Here is a 13,713-nt window from a genome sequence, read left to right on the forward strand (position 1 = left end):
TCAAAGGTGCTTTTTATAGCAGTAATAGTGGTAATACAATAGTAGTAAAAAAAAGAATAAGAAAAAAAAATAATATAATAATAATAACAATAACAATAATAAATATTAATATTTTATAAATTGAATCATTTGCGACTTTAATAGATTGTAAAAAAATTTATTTAATGAGTTTAATGATAACAAGTGCTGAGGTTACCGATAAAAGTAATTTATAAAGAGTAATTATTTATTTTGTCTTAAATTAATAGTGCTCGCTAAAGCAACTGTATTTTCAAACAGTAAAACTGTCAATTTATTATATCATCCAGGTAATAAATTAAAAAATTAAATTTCTATTACTTTCATCTTTAATTAAATAATTTATTGCTAATACTTTTAGACATTTGCCGTCGTAAACATTATCATCAAATTGAGCTGTAGATTAACTAAAAGTAAACCAAAAAAATATTCAATTTTTGATTTTCAAATTTACATTATAAGTCTATAACTAGATGATGTATTTTTACAATGAAAACAGAACATTCCTAAAATAATGTAAAAATAATTTATACAAATTTACAGATCACTTAGAATAAATGTTTATAATTACTTTAATTGTTTATACAATACTATTATTGTTACTGGTAGTGTTATACTGGATACAAATTTACAATATAAGATTATTACCTGTTAAGCAACTGTATGAATAAAACATTTGATAACAAAAACTGTTTAAAAATTGATAAATATCATCACAAAAATATTTTTAATTACGAGTCATTGCACTTTGCCAACGATTCGATTTCTGATATCTCTTTAGGGCAGTTTCGTGTAAGAACAAGCGGTTCACCGTCTTGAACCAATACATCATCTTCAATACGGATTCCTAGATTATGAAATTCTCGCGGTGCTAGTTTATTTTTTGGATTAACGTAGATACCTGTAAGTAAATTAATTAATTTAAATACGACTAGCAACCTTGCAGTCACTATGTGACTGCCGTGACTTGTGAACTATAAATAAAATTTTGCTTTATTAAATAATGACTTTTGGTAAATTGCACTGTACTTTCTTAACTATTGACATTTTTAAAGATATAAGCTCATCCCGATGTTCTACTCATCAAGAGCTTTCATTGGAGTACCCACATGCATTTTGATATATTTTTCATATATACATATATATAATATATGAATATATATTATATATATAATATAAATATATGAAAAATTGATGTGGGTATTCAAATGAAAGGTCTCGATGAGTGTAATGTCGGGGTGAGCTTATATTTTTAAAAATATCAATAGTTCACAAGATACAAGGTCATTTCTTAATTATGTATCTAGAGATCGATAATTTTTTAATGTAGCCCGAATACTTATCATAATAAATTGACTATCGGTGAGAATGATATGAAATTTCATATGACTATCCTGGCTACAAAATTTTTCTTATTCTCTTCATAATATAGATTATAATAATGACTATAATAATTAATAAGTATATAGTACCTGGTTCAACGGTGACAATCATTCCAGGTTGCGTTCTAATACTCCGTGAAATTTTCCCTGTATCATGAACATCCATTCCCAGATAATGACTTACATGATGCGGACAATAAGTAAAAGCAGTGGCTGTTAATCTATCATGGGAAAAATTTTTAGGTATCAAGCCAATCTCTTGCAATCTTTTACCCAATAAGTTGCCCATATTATAAAATAAATCATCCAAGGTTGGAAGGTGTTTCAATTTATTGATAAGTGATTTTTGTACTTCGAGAACTATCTCATATAAAATTTTCTGTTGAGGACTAAAGCTACCACTAATAGGCCATGTTCTTGTTATGTCTGATGAATATCCATGGTACTCACATCCTAAAATAAATGACAATTAGTGGATATGGAAAATTATGTTAAAATTAAATAAAAAAGTACAAACCAGCATCCATCAAGACCATATCTCCATCATTTACAATTTGATTATTTGTAATATAATGAATGGTATTAGCATTTCTACCTCCAGCAACAACTGGAGGATACGCCAAAAATTCGGCTCCATTCATCCGACATTCGTAATCCACCGTCGCAAATAATTGATGCTCTGTCATACCAGCCTTGGACACTTTTATTGTTTTGGCAATAGCTTCCGACGCTATATCGCAACTCTTCTGCATCAACTCAATCTCAGCTGGTGACTTGATCAAGCGAATTTGATGAAAAACATCCTTTATCGACATCGGGGACAACCGACATCGATCCGTACTCGCTAGTATTCCTAACGTAGATATTTTTTTATGAAATTCCTTGTGGATAATATCATGATTGTCATACCAGATTGATGCATTAGACTGGTACTTATTAACCAGTGAATTTAAGTAGGAATCAAAGTCGGAAATTGGCAGCGACTGGTCAACTCCGAACATCTCAGCAGCAGCTTCAATTCCTGTCACCGGTCCATCCCATAGCTCAGACTTGGGGTCTTTTTTTTGTACGAATAGTGTACATAACACCTTATCACTGTCTATTGTCATCACCAAGACGCTGTCAGGCTCCTGACAGCCCATAAAATACAAAAAATCTGAATTTTGGCGAAAGACGTATGGGATCTTGTCAGACATGTAAACTTTGCTCGCGGATGGGATTATTATAATATGAGAGTTTATATCTTTTGGTGAAAAATTTTTTAGAATGTAATCAGCTAGTTTTGTCCGACGGGTTTTAAACTCATCTAATTTTATTCCAGGTACCAATTCACCTGGTTTTAAAAGGTGAGGATGCGTTTGTGCGGTTGGTTGACCGTACAATTGTAGGTGATGATCGCTTGATTGGTTTCGGGTACTTGGGCTTGATGATATTGTTGTTGAGTAATTGTCAACTAACTGCTGTATTCCTGTATGAAAAAAATAATTGATTAGAATTTTACTTCTTTTTTGTTAATAAATTTTAAGATAAAAATTATGACATTAAAGTTAGCTGTCACTTGACAATTTTTTAATTTTTTTTAACAAATAAATTTGCTCTAAAAAATTATTTTTACAAAATTGCATTTGTAGTTTTTTTAAATTTCTGGATGTCAATTTTTTTTTGTCATAATTTATTTGTTACAAAAATTCTTAAAATTATTAACTATCTGCTAAGTTAATTTTCATATAAAAATTTTATAATTAAAAATATAATACTGAAGTTAGCGGTCAGCTGTCAATTTAAAAATTTTTTTAACAAATTAATTACAATTAAAAAATGCTTCTAAAAATTTTCACTTGTAATTTTTATTAATTTCCACATGTGAAACTTTTTAATTAAATTTTTTTTTAATAATTCAATTGCTATAAAATTCCAAAAAAATTTTTAATATCTGTCAACTTCAGTGTTATTTAAAAATTACATAAATTAAGGCAATAAAAAAGCATTATTAATCAATAAAAATAAAAGTATAATTAGAATTAGAATTATTTCTAAAATCAATAAATAAATGTAAATGTATAACCTAGTTTCAATCTTTAAAAAAGTACAAATTAAAAAAATTAAAAATATCGTACCTAAATTTTCTAACCGAAACTTCGGACATTGTTTGATAAATTTGAACATTTTTTTTAACTTAAATTTTGAAACACTATCATGAAATTAATTGTTTAAATGAAAATATAAGACGTAAATCAAAATAGAGAATTGTTGTTGGGAACTGCTGACTGCGATTCTGAGCGGGAATTTCGAATTTTAGAACTGAAAACTCAACAATAGTCTTACTAATTTGTTAAAATAAAATTTATAATATTTAACTGATAAAAGTCAATTTTTTAACAGTATAATTATAGTATGTTATTACAAAATATGAATATAAATTATTTGACGAGAACAGCTTGTGCTTGATCACGAATGTCTTGTGCTAATTTAACGATTTCTTCGTAACTGACTTGAAGAGCTGATTGCTCTTGGTTAAGACTTTCGGAGAGTACTTTCAATTGCTCAATTCCATCTAGATATCTCCGGGCTTGACGGTATATTGTTTCAGCATCGTTGACTTCCGTCGGGAAATGCAAATTGTATTGTTTATTATCTGTAATTTAAAGATAGAAATCAATTTTTAATGACATTAAATTTAGCTGTCATTTGACAGTTTTTTAATTTTCTTTCACAAAAAAATTTGTTCTAAAAAATTGCATTTTTAATTTATTAAAATTTCTGCAAGTCCATTTTTTTAATAATTTTTTTTTGCTATAATTTATTTGTTAAAAAAAATTGTGAAGCGACAGCTAAATTTAATGTCATTAATTTTCAATTAAATTTGGCGCTAAAAATTAAAACGATTACAGCGCCTCTGACAGACGAATAAAAATTTTAGCCGTTAGAGGCACTGTTAATTAAAATTAATTGCAGCTGCTCGTTGAAATTACAGAGACTGCAACAACAACTAATGAATAAATGATTGATAATCAACAAAAATTTTAATTATTAGAAAACAAACGGTCAATATTTAATACATACCATTTTTATTAATATTATATGCGACATCATTAGATTTTGCATTTTGAAGGTCTTCCATAATTTGTTCTCCTAGAGGAAGACTTGGTCGAGGTGGTAGGTTACTTTTTTTTCCTCCAAACATATTCATTGTTAATAAGATTATATATTATCCTCAACAATTACTTCTTTATATTTTAAGAATTAATAATTGTTATTTTTTATGTGGATATGTCAAAACAAAGAATTTTGTTTTGTTGATTGACGACCACTGATTGATTGACAAACGCGAACGCTACGCAAAAAGGTGGTCATTTACCGAAATAACAAACTGAAGTTGCCAGTATGAAATTTCGATTTCTACTTATTCGATTGTTGGAATCGATTACTTCGTACAGGTTTGGACTTGTTACATCAACTGAATCAACTACAAAATTCGTTTGAACATTTAAATCAACAGATCTGCGGCTTTGGTTGATTATAATAACAAATTGATTTATTATTAATTAAAAATTACTCAAGTATAGAAATAATTGACAAATTAAGAGAGAATTTAGATTAGAAGATGAATATGACAAAAAAATATATTGGGTTAAGTCGTTACTTGCCTTACCTTGAAAAGCATCGTATCTATGAATTGTTTAATGTAAGTGTAATTCATAATTTGTGATGCGGAAAATTGATGACATTAAATTTAGCTGTTACTTCACAATTGTTTTAATTTTTTTTTAACAAATAAAATATAGCAAAAAAAAATTATTAAAAAAATGGACTTGTAATCCATTTTTAAAAATTTAAGATAATTAAAAAATTATCAAGTGCCAGCTAACTTTATTGACATTAAAGTCACTCGATAATTTTTTCATTTTCTTTAAGAAAAAAATTATTTTAAAAAAATTGCATTTTTAATTTGTTAAAATTTCTACAAGTGCATTTTTTAAATAATTTTTTTTGCTATAATTTATTTAAAAAAAAAAATTAAAACAATTGTGAAGTGACAGCTAAATTTAATGTCATCTAACTTTATTGTCATGAAAATTGTGATATAAAAATAAAATTAGCTGAATTTTGATTGTTTTTTTAATAATTTATCTAGGATATTAACACAGATCTTATGATACAAAAACCAAGCGATCCTCTACATTTCATCAAGCATTGGCTGGAAGAAAATCCAGTCTACCAAGATCGTCTGAAAATAATTCTTCTATCTTCGTTGGATTTTGGTAAGTTCTTAAGTCAATTATTTTTTAAATTTTGAATAAAAAAAATATTTTCTTTCAACTAATGTAAACGATTCAGTTATTGAAACTTGCAACTTTATTTTAATTAAAAATAAAAAATCAACTCTAATACATTAATAAATATAATTTTTGAATTATAAATTTTAAGATAATTGATTTTTTGAGAACATTTAACTTTTTTAATTTGAATAAAATTGCAAGTTCCGAATAACTAGGACAGTGTCAAAAACTGGGTCTTTTATATTAGATAAAAAAATGCTAGCTGAATATTTATCGGAAAAATTAAATATCAAACCAGAAAATCAATTTAATGATTCAGTTCCAAATTTGAGCTTAGAAAATTTACATTCTTGCAAAGACTGGATATTTATTGGTAAATAAATGTAGCAACAGTTATAGTAAAAAAATTGATACTATAAAATGTATTTTTTTGTAAGATTTACCCAGAAATAACTCAGAAGCTCGTGCTTTGAAAAGAAATGGCATTCTTCCGACTCATGTCTTTGAAATAATTGACAGTTTAGGTACGGATAATAAATAGTAATAGTAATTGATAATAAATAAAGAAAAATAATGAATACTAGTCATTTTTACTAGGAGATAATTCTCGTGATAATGCATTGAAGGCACAGGTTAGCAAAAATAACGGCTCTACTGAAGAATCTTCATCATGTGATTATAATTTACACATTAATGGTCTTCGTGATGAATACAAGCCTTTTTTACACGTAAATTTTATTAGTGATTACTCATTTATGTATTTAGTTTTACAATTAGTGAAACATCATTATCATTATTTATTGGTATTTAAATAGAAAATAGAATCTACGGGAAGAACATGTGAAGAGATAGGAAACATGTGTATTTCAATCATAAGAAGACAAAGATACAATATACCGTGTATTTATCGTGTACTATTGATGGGCCCACGAGGATCAGGATTTAGAACCGTGGCAAAATATCTTTCTCAAAAATACGGCCTTGTGAATGTTGACTTGGATTATCTGTTGGAGCAAACGAAGAAACAAAATTCATTACTCGGCGAAGAGTTACGGTCTTTGGATTATCGGGGTACGGTACCCAGCTCGGAGATGAGATTTAAAATCGTGGAGGTAATGTCTATTCAATATGTGTGTATATTAATGCATTAATATTAGAGATATATTCTTATAGTAGTTCTTATCTAAAAATTTGAATAATACTTAGAATAAATTGATGAGCCAAGAGTGTATCAGAAAAGGCTGGGTATTGACTAGATATCCGCTGACTGTTGAAGATTTTCGGCTGCTGAATTTGCTTACGACACCTCCAAACAGGTTTTATGATTACTGATAAGTCGACAAAAAGACTTTTAATATTAAATATAGTTTTTATTGCTACGGATTTATTATATTTTTTATTTTTATTTATTACTTATTATTTATTATATTTTTTATCGGTGCGGGGGGTCAGGATCATTTTTCTCAGCGTCGATCAAGTGACATGCAGAGAACGATTACTGTCTCGGCGATTTAATATACTTACCGGAAGCGAGCATCACTTAACGATAGACTCGGATTTTCGGTATGATTTTGGTCAAGAATTGGCTGCTCATCCGAAAGATTATGGTAGTAAAGTTGAACAGGATGTAAGCTATCTTTTCTTCTGTTTAATTTAATAATAATTATCATTGTTATTATTATTGAGTGGCTTAAATGTATAATGAAGCTTTAAACTTAAAACCTTGATTGCTTTTTAATGGCGATTTTTTTTTTTTTTTAAGTTAAATTGACAAGATATTTTTTTTAAATGAGATTAATTACTTAAATTTAATGTCCTTTAAGCTGAAACTGTTTCAAGAAAATATTGAGTCGATATTAAAGCATGCTGTGGAATCAGTAAATGTTGTCGATGCGTCGTCTGGAATAAAAAGTGTTTGTGAAAGAGTCGAGGCTTGTTTAACAAGACCGATTTGTAATGTTCCAGCTCGTAAATGAATACATAATAAATGCATAAACTTATTTACATAAAATTAATTAATCATTTATAATGAAAGTAAAACTGATAAAAAATAAATTTGTTTTCTGGTTTTATAATTTATATTTAAATAAGAATAATTTTTTATTTTATACAATATTTTTTTTGTCTAGTTTTTAATTTTAATTTTTTATAATTTTATTTAGTTTATCTAATCGCCAAGGTGTGATTTTTATTCACGAATGTTTAAATTTATTTTTTAAACTGACAAAATTTTTAAATATTATATAAATTACAGGTAAACTAAAACCATGTCTGTTTTTTTTTTTTATAAACAATTAACTATTAACATTTTTATAATTTTATAATGAAAATAATTGCAGCAAAAAAATTATCTTCTGAAATTGAAGGTCTTTCTTCGACTCTTCGTGTCGACAAGAAGTTGAGCTTGTCTCTTGAGAATACCTCTCGTGGGGACTTCTTCCTCATCATCCGATGGCACAGGTGCTGCTGCAGGAGTTGGTGTTCCAGGAAAACGGGGAAATAACGGACGATCATCAATATCTATTTTTCTTTCATGGCCCGCTGATTCCGTCGATAAAATATCAATCTAGATAAATAAATAACGCAATTTAGATTTTTTAAAAATAAATTTCCAGTTACTCGAAGAATTAACCGTAAAAAGTTGTTGAATGTTTTAATTGCAGTTCGTGTGATAAATAATCGTAATAAATAACAAGTAAAAGTAACAGTAATAAAGCAAACCTTATCAGCAGCTGTTTCTTGTATCCATTCGGCATATTTTTCAGGTCCACCCATAATATTGATAGCAGCTGTTAATTTTTCTTCCAGAAGCTCTAAAAGTGTATGCGGATTTTCATGGGATTCTTCAGACGGTACCGGCGTTGGATTAACATCCTAAAAACAAATTAACAAGTGATAACAACAATAGAGAGAATTCTTAAGAAGAAACGAAGATCCGAGACCTAAAATATAATATAAATGGAGTCCAGCAGCCATAAAGTCTAACACGTTTGAAGCTACTCGTAAGTGATAACTCCATCTTCGTATATACTTAGTGACCGTTGATTTAAAAGTATCATACGTAAAAAAGAAGCCGATAGACGCTGATAGGCCAATAGAACTTCGAAATAGGCCTCTAATGTAAAAGATTGGAGCGGTATGTTTACCTTCGATTGGCAACTTAAGGTGCTAATGCTTCCTCGAGTAGCACACTCTCCAACAAACTATATCTATTCATCTAGGTGATAATTACATCTAGGCACTTATATATACGAAAGATTATCGCTCGAATAAAAGTCTATCCGTCGAAAAATTCATAAAGAGGCGGAGATCTCTTCAAGGATTTTTCTAAATGGCCCGCCTAAATGGCTCACTAAATTTTAAATCATTTATTTTTCTTCATTTGTAGATACATCGTTTGTTATTATTATCTACTTTTATTCTTTTATTAACTATTTTTTTTTATTCCAAGTCTAAGATCAACAAATAGTTGCTACAAAATGACTTTTACAATTAGTGGTTTTCGAAAATTTAACAAAAATTAAATACACCTTTCGAATGAGAATTTATATATATATACTTAAGTTTTTACTTGTTAAATTTCTTCACTAAAAGCAACCTTGGAATCAATCACAATGTTTTTTTCGTAGAAGGGTAGAGAGTTAATTGTAGGCTGTAAAATATATACTAGATATGGACTTTGACGTTATTCGGAGGATACAACTGCGGATTTTTACTCTTTAATTATTGTTAAGAAATAAATATTGATACTTTTGTAACAATATCATACGGTGACTTTATAATTAGAGTGTAGGTGTAAGATTTATTTTTTAAAAAACTATTTTAAAAAAAAATAATACTTACAGAAAGTCTATCGCAAAATTTCCAAAGCATCAACGCGACTTCATTTATTACTTCTTGCACTCGCTGACTTTCAGCTTCTGCTTTTTTTTCTCGTTCCGTCTGTTCAGATATTTCTGCATTCAATCTTGCCAATTTTTCCGCATTTCTATTATTAAATAAAATTTATTTTAATTAAAAAAATTTTTTTTAATTAAGCATAAAATATAAAATCTATAATTTACTCACTGATCAGCGTCTTTGGTTTCAGAAAATTTTTTCATTTCAATTTCTGTAGTAAATTGTTGGCGACGTTTTTCTAAACTAATTTTGTCTTCTTCCATAGTTACCCTCATCTTCTGCAGCTTATCCTTGGTGGCGCGTTGGCTTAAAAACCTATCAAGCACTTGTTCATTTTTGGTGACACCAGTGGCACTTCTCAACTTGGTAAACGCTTCCTGAAGACGAGTCATCTCATCTACAGGCTTATCATCCGCTTCTTCGCTGTCTTGCTTGCGTTTTTCTCCTTCAAAGTCATCTTCACGCGCAGGTACATGAGTGTTAGGAAAAATTAATCTCTCCAATCGCTCAAGCTCTAATTTACGATCTTCAACTCGTTGTCTGTAGTCGAGAATTATTTGATCGCGTTCTTTGCTTTTTTGCATCGCCTCTATTTCTTGATGCATCAATGCCTCTTTTGTTATGTCTCTCAATTCCACAGCCTCTTCTTTCACTCTCTATCGATATTAAATAAAAGCAGTTTCATTTAATTACACAGCCGTAAAAATTTATCGGTTTATTAATTAGATAATAAAAACTGACCTGCAATTGTTTGATTTCAAGCTCTTGTTCTTTTATACTGTGCTCTAAACTTTTTAATGAAGACACATAGAATGCAGCATCTGATTTTAGACTCGCTCTTACTGATCTGTATTTTTTTCTCACCATGTCAGCTTCCATTTGCATAACACTTACTCGGTGCAATTGATTTTCCAAGCTCACAATTTTCTGAAAAATTTTTCAATATTATTTCAAATTTTTATCATTTACTTTTAACTTGTGAGGTGTTATGGTATTCTACTATTGACTGAGATGATTTTAGGGAAAATTTTGAATTCTTACTATAGTATTGAACCTTTTTCAAAGGATCTTCAAGCTTTTTCTCCAATAGTTTTTGTGTCCGTCCGCTCATTAATTCTTTGTAATCATCTAAGAGTTTTGCAAGTCGCTCTTGTTGCTAAAATTAAATAAAATTTCATCAATTTTATTTATTTATTTATATTTATTTAAATGCCAAGGCTAGAAGCCGAATGGCAAATGGTAGAAATTACATAATGGTTAATGGTACACGTAAATAACAATATGAAACAGTTTTACATCTTTGTATAATAGTGAGAACATAGTATAGATATAAGTAAAATACAAAGAAAAATTTTGAATACTAAGAGATCCTGATCATTGTTTATATAATAACAATTAGAAAAAAAAAAAAAAAAAAACATTAAGCTTACAGGTAATTTTTATTTCAAATCAGTTTATTTTAATTTAATTTACCTAAAAAAATTACATAATATCAAACAAAACATTAGTTGAAAAATATTTATGTTGATGGTTTTTTTTTTTTTTTTTTTCAGATTTTGTAATTTGGAGTAACCACTCCGTAAACAGCTAAGTCAATGTTGGATCATCTCTAAAATTAGTGTAGACATTACTCAACGTTTATCATCCAAAAAAAGGTAAAAATATAACGTATTTAATTATTAAAATAAGTTTATTTTATCAATATTGTTAGCACGATTTCGGAGTCGAAATAAAAGCGAGCTGCCACACGGGGTATTGTGCACTGGTGGTTCAGTGGTAGAATGCTCGCCTGCCACGCGGGCGGCCCGGGTTCGATTCCCGGCCAGTGCAAATTTATTCTTTTTTTTTTGCAATTTTATGAAAAAACAAAAGAAAACACTTTTTATCAATACCTTATTACTTTTGTACTTGACTAGATCGAGTTTTTTTCTCAGGCGGACGTTTTCTTCATCAGCACGAGAAATAGCTTCGCGCAATCCGCGCCTTTTAATACACGCTGATGATTCCCGGCTTACTGGTAAAACTTTTTCTGCAGCTTCTTCATTCTGAGAAAAAGAACAATGAATTATTAAAAGGGTTGAAGAAATAGTTATGGTTAATTTTAATTGAAAAATGTAAAAACTCACATTAATAATTTTGGCATACTTGGATAGCAAGTTCTTGATGTCTTTCTTGAGATTGACTGTCTTATCATTACTTTCTCGTATTTTAGCGTCGCACTCTTCAAAATTAGCCTTCCTTTGTCCCTCTGAAACAAAGCGAATAATTAATTGTAACTTGTAACCGAATAAATAATTCATTGTCTTGATGAATGATTTATCTGCAGAATAAAAGATGAAATGTCTCTTAACACGAATTGGCGATAATGTATGATAGTATATGGTATATAATCTATATATATATATATATATATATATAAAGGGAATGCGCGTGCAGAACTCTTCGTGGAATCGTAAAACTTGACCCCAGAGCATCTCCAGTTAGCCGCTGAATTAACCACGCGGTTCATTCACTGAACTCTGTACTTGCTGATGATGCTCTTCTCTCAGATCTCTGTGTGCTCAAACCATTCGTGACTATGGAATTGTATCTCCTAGTATCGTATTGTGTATACAGACCAACTAAGTTGTATAAGTACTAATATACTTGACTCCAAGCAACATAATAACAACATCCTAACCAACTATTGTATTATATACACTAAAATAAATACATTAAGAATATAAGATGATAAAGAAGGAGAACAAAATATTAAATACACATCATCAGTTTTTCTTAAGACTGCAATTAAATTCATTACTCTCTTGCCAATGATTACTTCTTGTTTACTTTACGTTACCAAAACCATTTTTTTCTCGGATAAATCTCACATTTTTTTTTTTTTTTTTTTTTTTTTTTTTTTAACATTAAACTGTGGTGATTTTTGTAGTGATTTTATTGTTGAGAAGAATGAAATTAAGAGTGTATTTTTTAAATGAAAAACTGTTGAAAAGAAAAATCAATTCTTGGTAATTATTAATAGAATTATTATTTATTAAATAATGACTTTTGTTAAATTGCACTGTACTTTCTTAATTATTGACATTTTTAAAGGTTTAAGCTCATGCCGATGTTACACTCATCAAGAGCTTTCATTTGAGTACCCACATGCATTTTGATATATTTTTCATATATACATATATATAATATATATGAATATATGAAAAATTGATGTGGGTACTCAAATGAAAGGTCTCGATGAGTGTAATGTCGGGGTGAGATTATATCTTTAAAAATATGAATAGTTTACAAGATACAAATTAAACAATCATGTTATTGTTATTATTGCCAAATTATATAAATACACTGGCCACAAAATTTTGCTTATTCTCTTAATAATATAGATAATTTTTAATATAAATATAATATTAATTAAAATTTTATGCGAAATAATTTTTTTTTTTTTTTTTTTTTTTCAGGAATATCGTGTGAAAGATTTTTGTCAAAAATAGTGTGGAAGATTTCAGCAAAAATAAACACAATCAACGAAAAGAAAAAGATCTTACCAGAAAGTTGGATTTTCTTTTTAATTTCAATAATTTTTTTATTGAGAATAGACAATTTACTTTCTTGATTAGAAGATACCAGAGGATCAGCCATCTTTTAAGCGTACATTAAACTCTAGATGAGAATATAGAATCTAGTTAGTGGTGTAAACAAAGACGTTGAATATCGATGGAATTAAATATGTATGTAACGTACAGTAACCGTGACAACGTAACCGTTTGATCAACACAAACACATACATACCATTGCTTGTACTTTTTGACTCTAATAATTTAAAGTTGGTAAAATAATTCATTTAAAATTCCTCCACCCATGCTGGTAAGGTTCTGGTCTGGGGACTCACTGGTTTGGAGCTCTCTGGGCTTTAGATCTTGCGATATTTATGAGAATAAAAAAATAATAAATGATAACGAAGATGTCTTTGAATAAAAATAAAAAGTTTAAAAAAGTAACTTTATAAAATACTACTGTTATTTGAATCGTGACAATTTATTCCATTGGCGTATATAGTGTACAACAGCACGAAGCGGCATTAATTAGCTCGACATTGGATGAGTTGGATCGTGAATATGTTTGTTGTATATACG

At 28.7% G+C, this 13,713-nt stretch overlaps 4 protein-coding genes and 1 non-coding gene across 5 annotated transcripts; 2 read left to right on the plus strand and 3 right to left on the minus strand.

The window, feature by feature from the left end:
• Nucleotides 1-561: 561 nt before the first annotated feature.
• LOC141536498 (xaa-Pro aminopeptidase 3) lies at nucleotides 562-3,708 on the minus strand. Its single transcript, XM_074257062.1, has 4 exons — nucleotides 3,518-3,708; nucleotides 1,918-2,868; nucleotides 1,491-1,853; nucleotides 562-919 (listed from the first exon to the last, which is right to left on the minus strand). Exons 1-4 carry the CDS (start codon nucleotides 3,564-3,566, stop codon nucleotides 750-752), a joined length of 1,533 nt encoding a protein of 510 aa, XP_074113163.1. The 5' UTR covers nucleotides 3,567-3,708; the 3' UTR covers nucleotides 562-749.
• Nucleotides 3,709-3,721: 13 nt separating this feature from the next.
• On the minus strand, nucleotides 3,722-4,739 carry LOC141536501 (uncharacterized). The gene is made up of 2 exons (XM_074257066.1): nucleotides 4,464-4,739; nucleotides 3,722-4,035 (listed from the first exon to the last, which is right to left on the minus strand). The coding sequence occupies exons 1-2, from the start codon at nucleotides 4,588-4,590 to the stop codon at nucleotides 3,821-3,823; spliced, it is 342 nt and encodes a 113-aa protein (XP_074113167.1). The 5' UTR covers nucleotides 4,591-4,739; the 3' UTR covers nucleotides 3,722-3,820.
• Nucleotides 4,740-4,873: 134 nt separating this feature from the next.
• LOC141536027 (adenylate kinase 8) lies at nucleotides 4,874-8,513 on the plus strand. The gene is made up of 8 exons (XM_074256232.1): nucleotides 4,874-5,085; nucleotides 5,536-5,662; nucleotides 6,118-6,204; nucleotides 6,278-6,408; nucleotides 6,496-6,792; nucleotides 6,887-6,996; nucleotides 7,133-7,307; nucleotides 8,489-8,513. The coding sequence occupies exons 1-8, from the start codon at nucleotides 5,005-5,007 to the stop codon at nucleotides 8,495-8,497; spliced, it is 1,017 nt and encodes a 338-aa protein (XP_074112333.1). The 5' UTR covers nucleotides 4,874-5,004; the 3' UTR covers nucleotides 8,498-8,513.
• Nucleotides 7,785-13,533, minus strand: LOC141536026 (outer dynein arm-docking complex subunit 3-like). Its single transcript, XM_074256231.1, has 9 exons — nucleotides 13,126-13,533; nucleotides 11,707-11,828; nucleotides 11,473-11,625; nucleotides 10,635-10,736; nucleotides 10,322-10,507; nucleotides 9,749-10,236; nucleotides 9,524-9,668; nucleotides 8,402-8,554; nucleotides 7,785-8,246 (listed from the first exon to the last, which is right to left on the minus strand). The coding sequence occupies exons 1-9, from the start codon at nucleotides 13,217-13,219 to the stop codon at nucleotides 8,028-8,030; spliced, it is 1,662 nt and encodes a 553-aa protein (XP_074112332.1). The 5' UTR covers nucleotides 13,220-13,533; the 3' UTR covers nucleotides 7,785-8,027.
• On the plus strand, nucleotides 11,340-11,410 carry Trnag-gcc (transfer RNA glycine (anticodon GCC)). Its single transcript has one exon. It is a non-coding gene; the product is annotated as a tRNA-Gly (tRNA).
• Nucleotides 13,534-13,713: the final 180 nt, after the last annotated feature.

The sequence above is a fragment of the Cotesia typhae genome, unplaced genomic scaffold, assembly GCF_013202065.1.
Source record: "Cotesia typhae breed Kobodo isofemale line unplaced genomic scaffold, CoteBio_Ctyphae scaffold_152, whole genome shotgun sequence".
Lineage (NCBI taxonomy): Eukaryota > Metazoa > Arthropoda > Insecta > Hymenoptera > Braconidae > Cotesia > Cotesia typhae.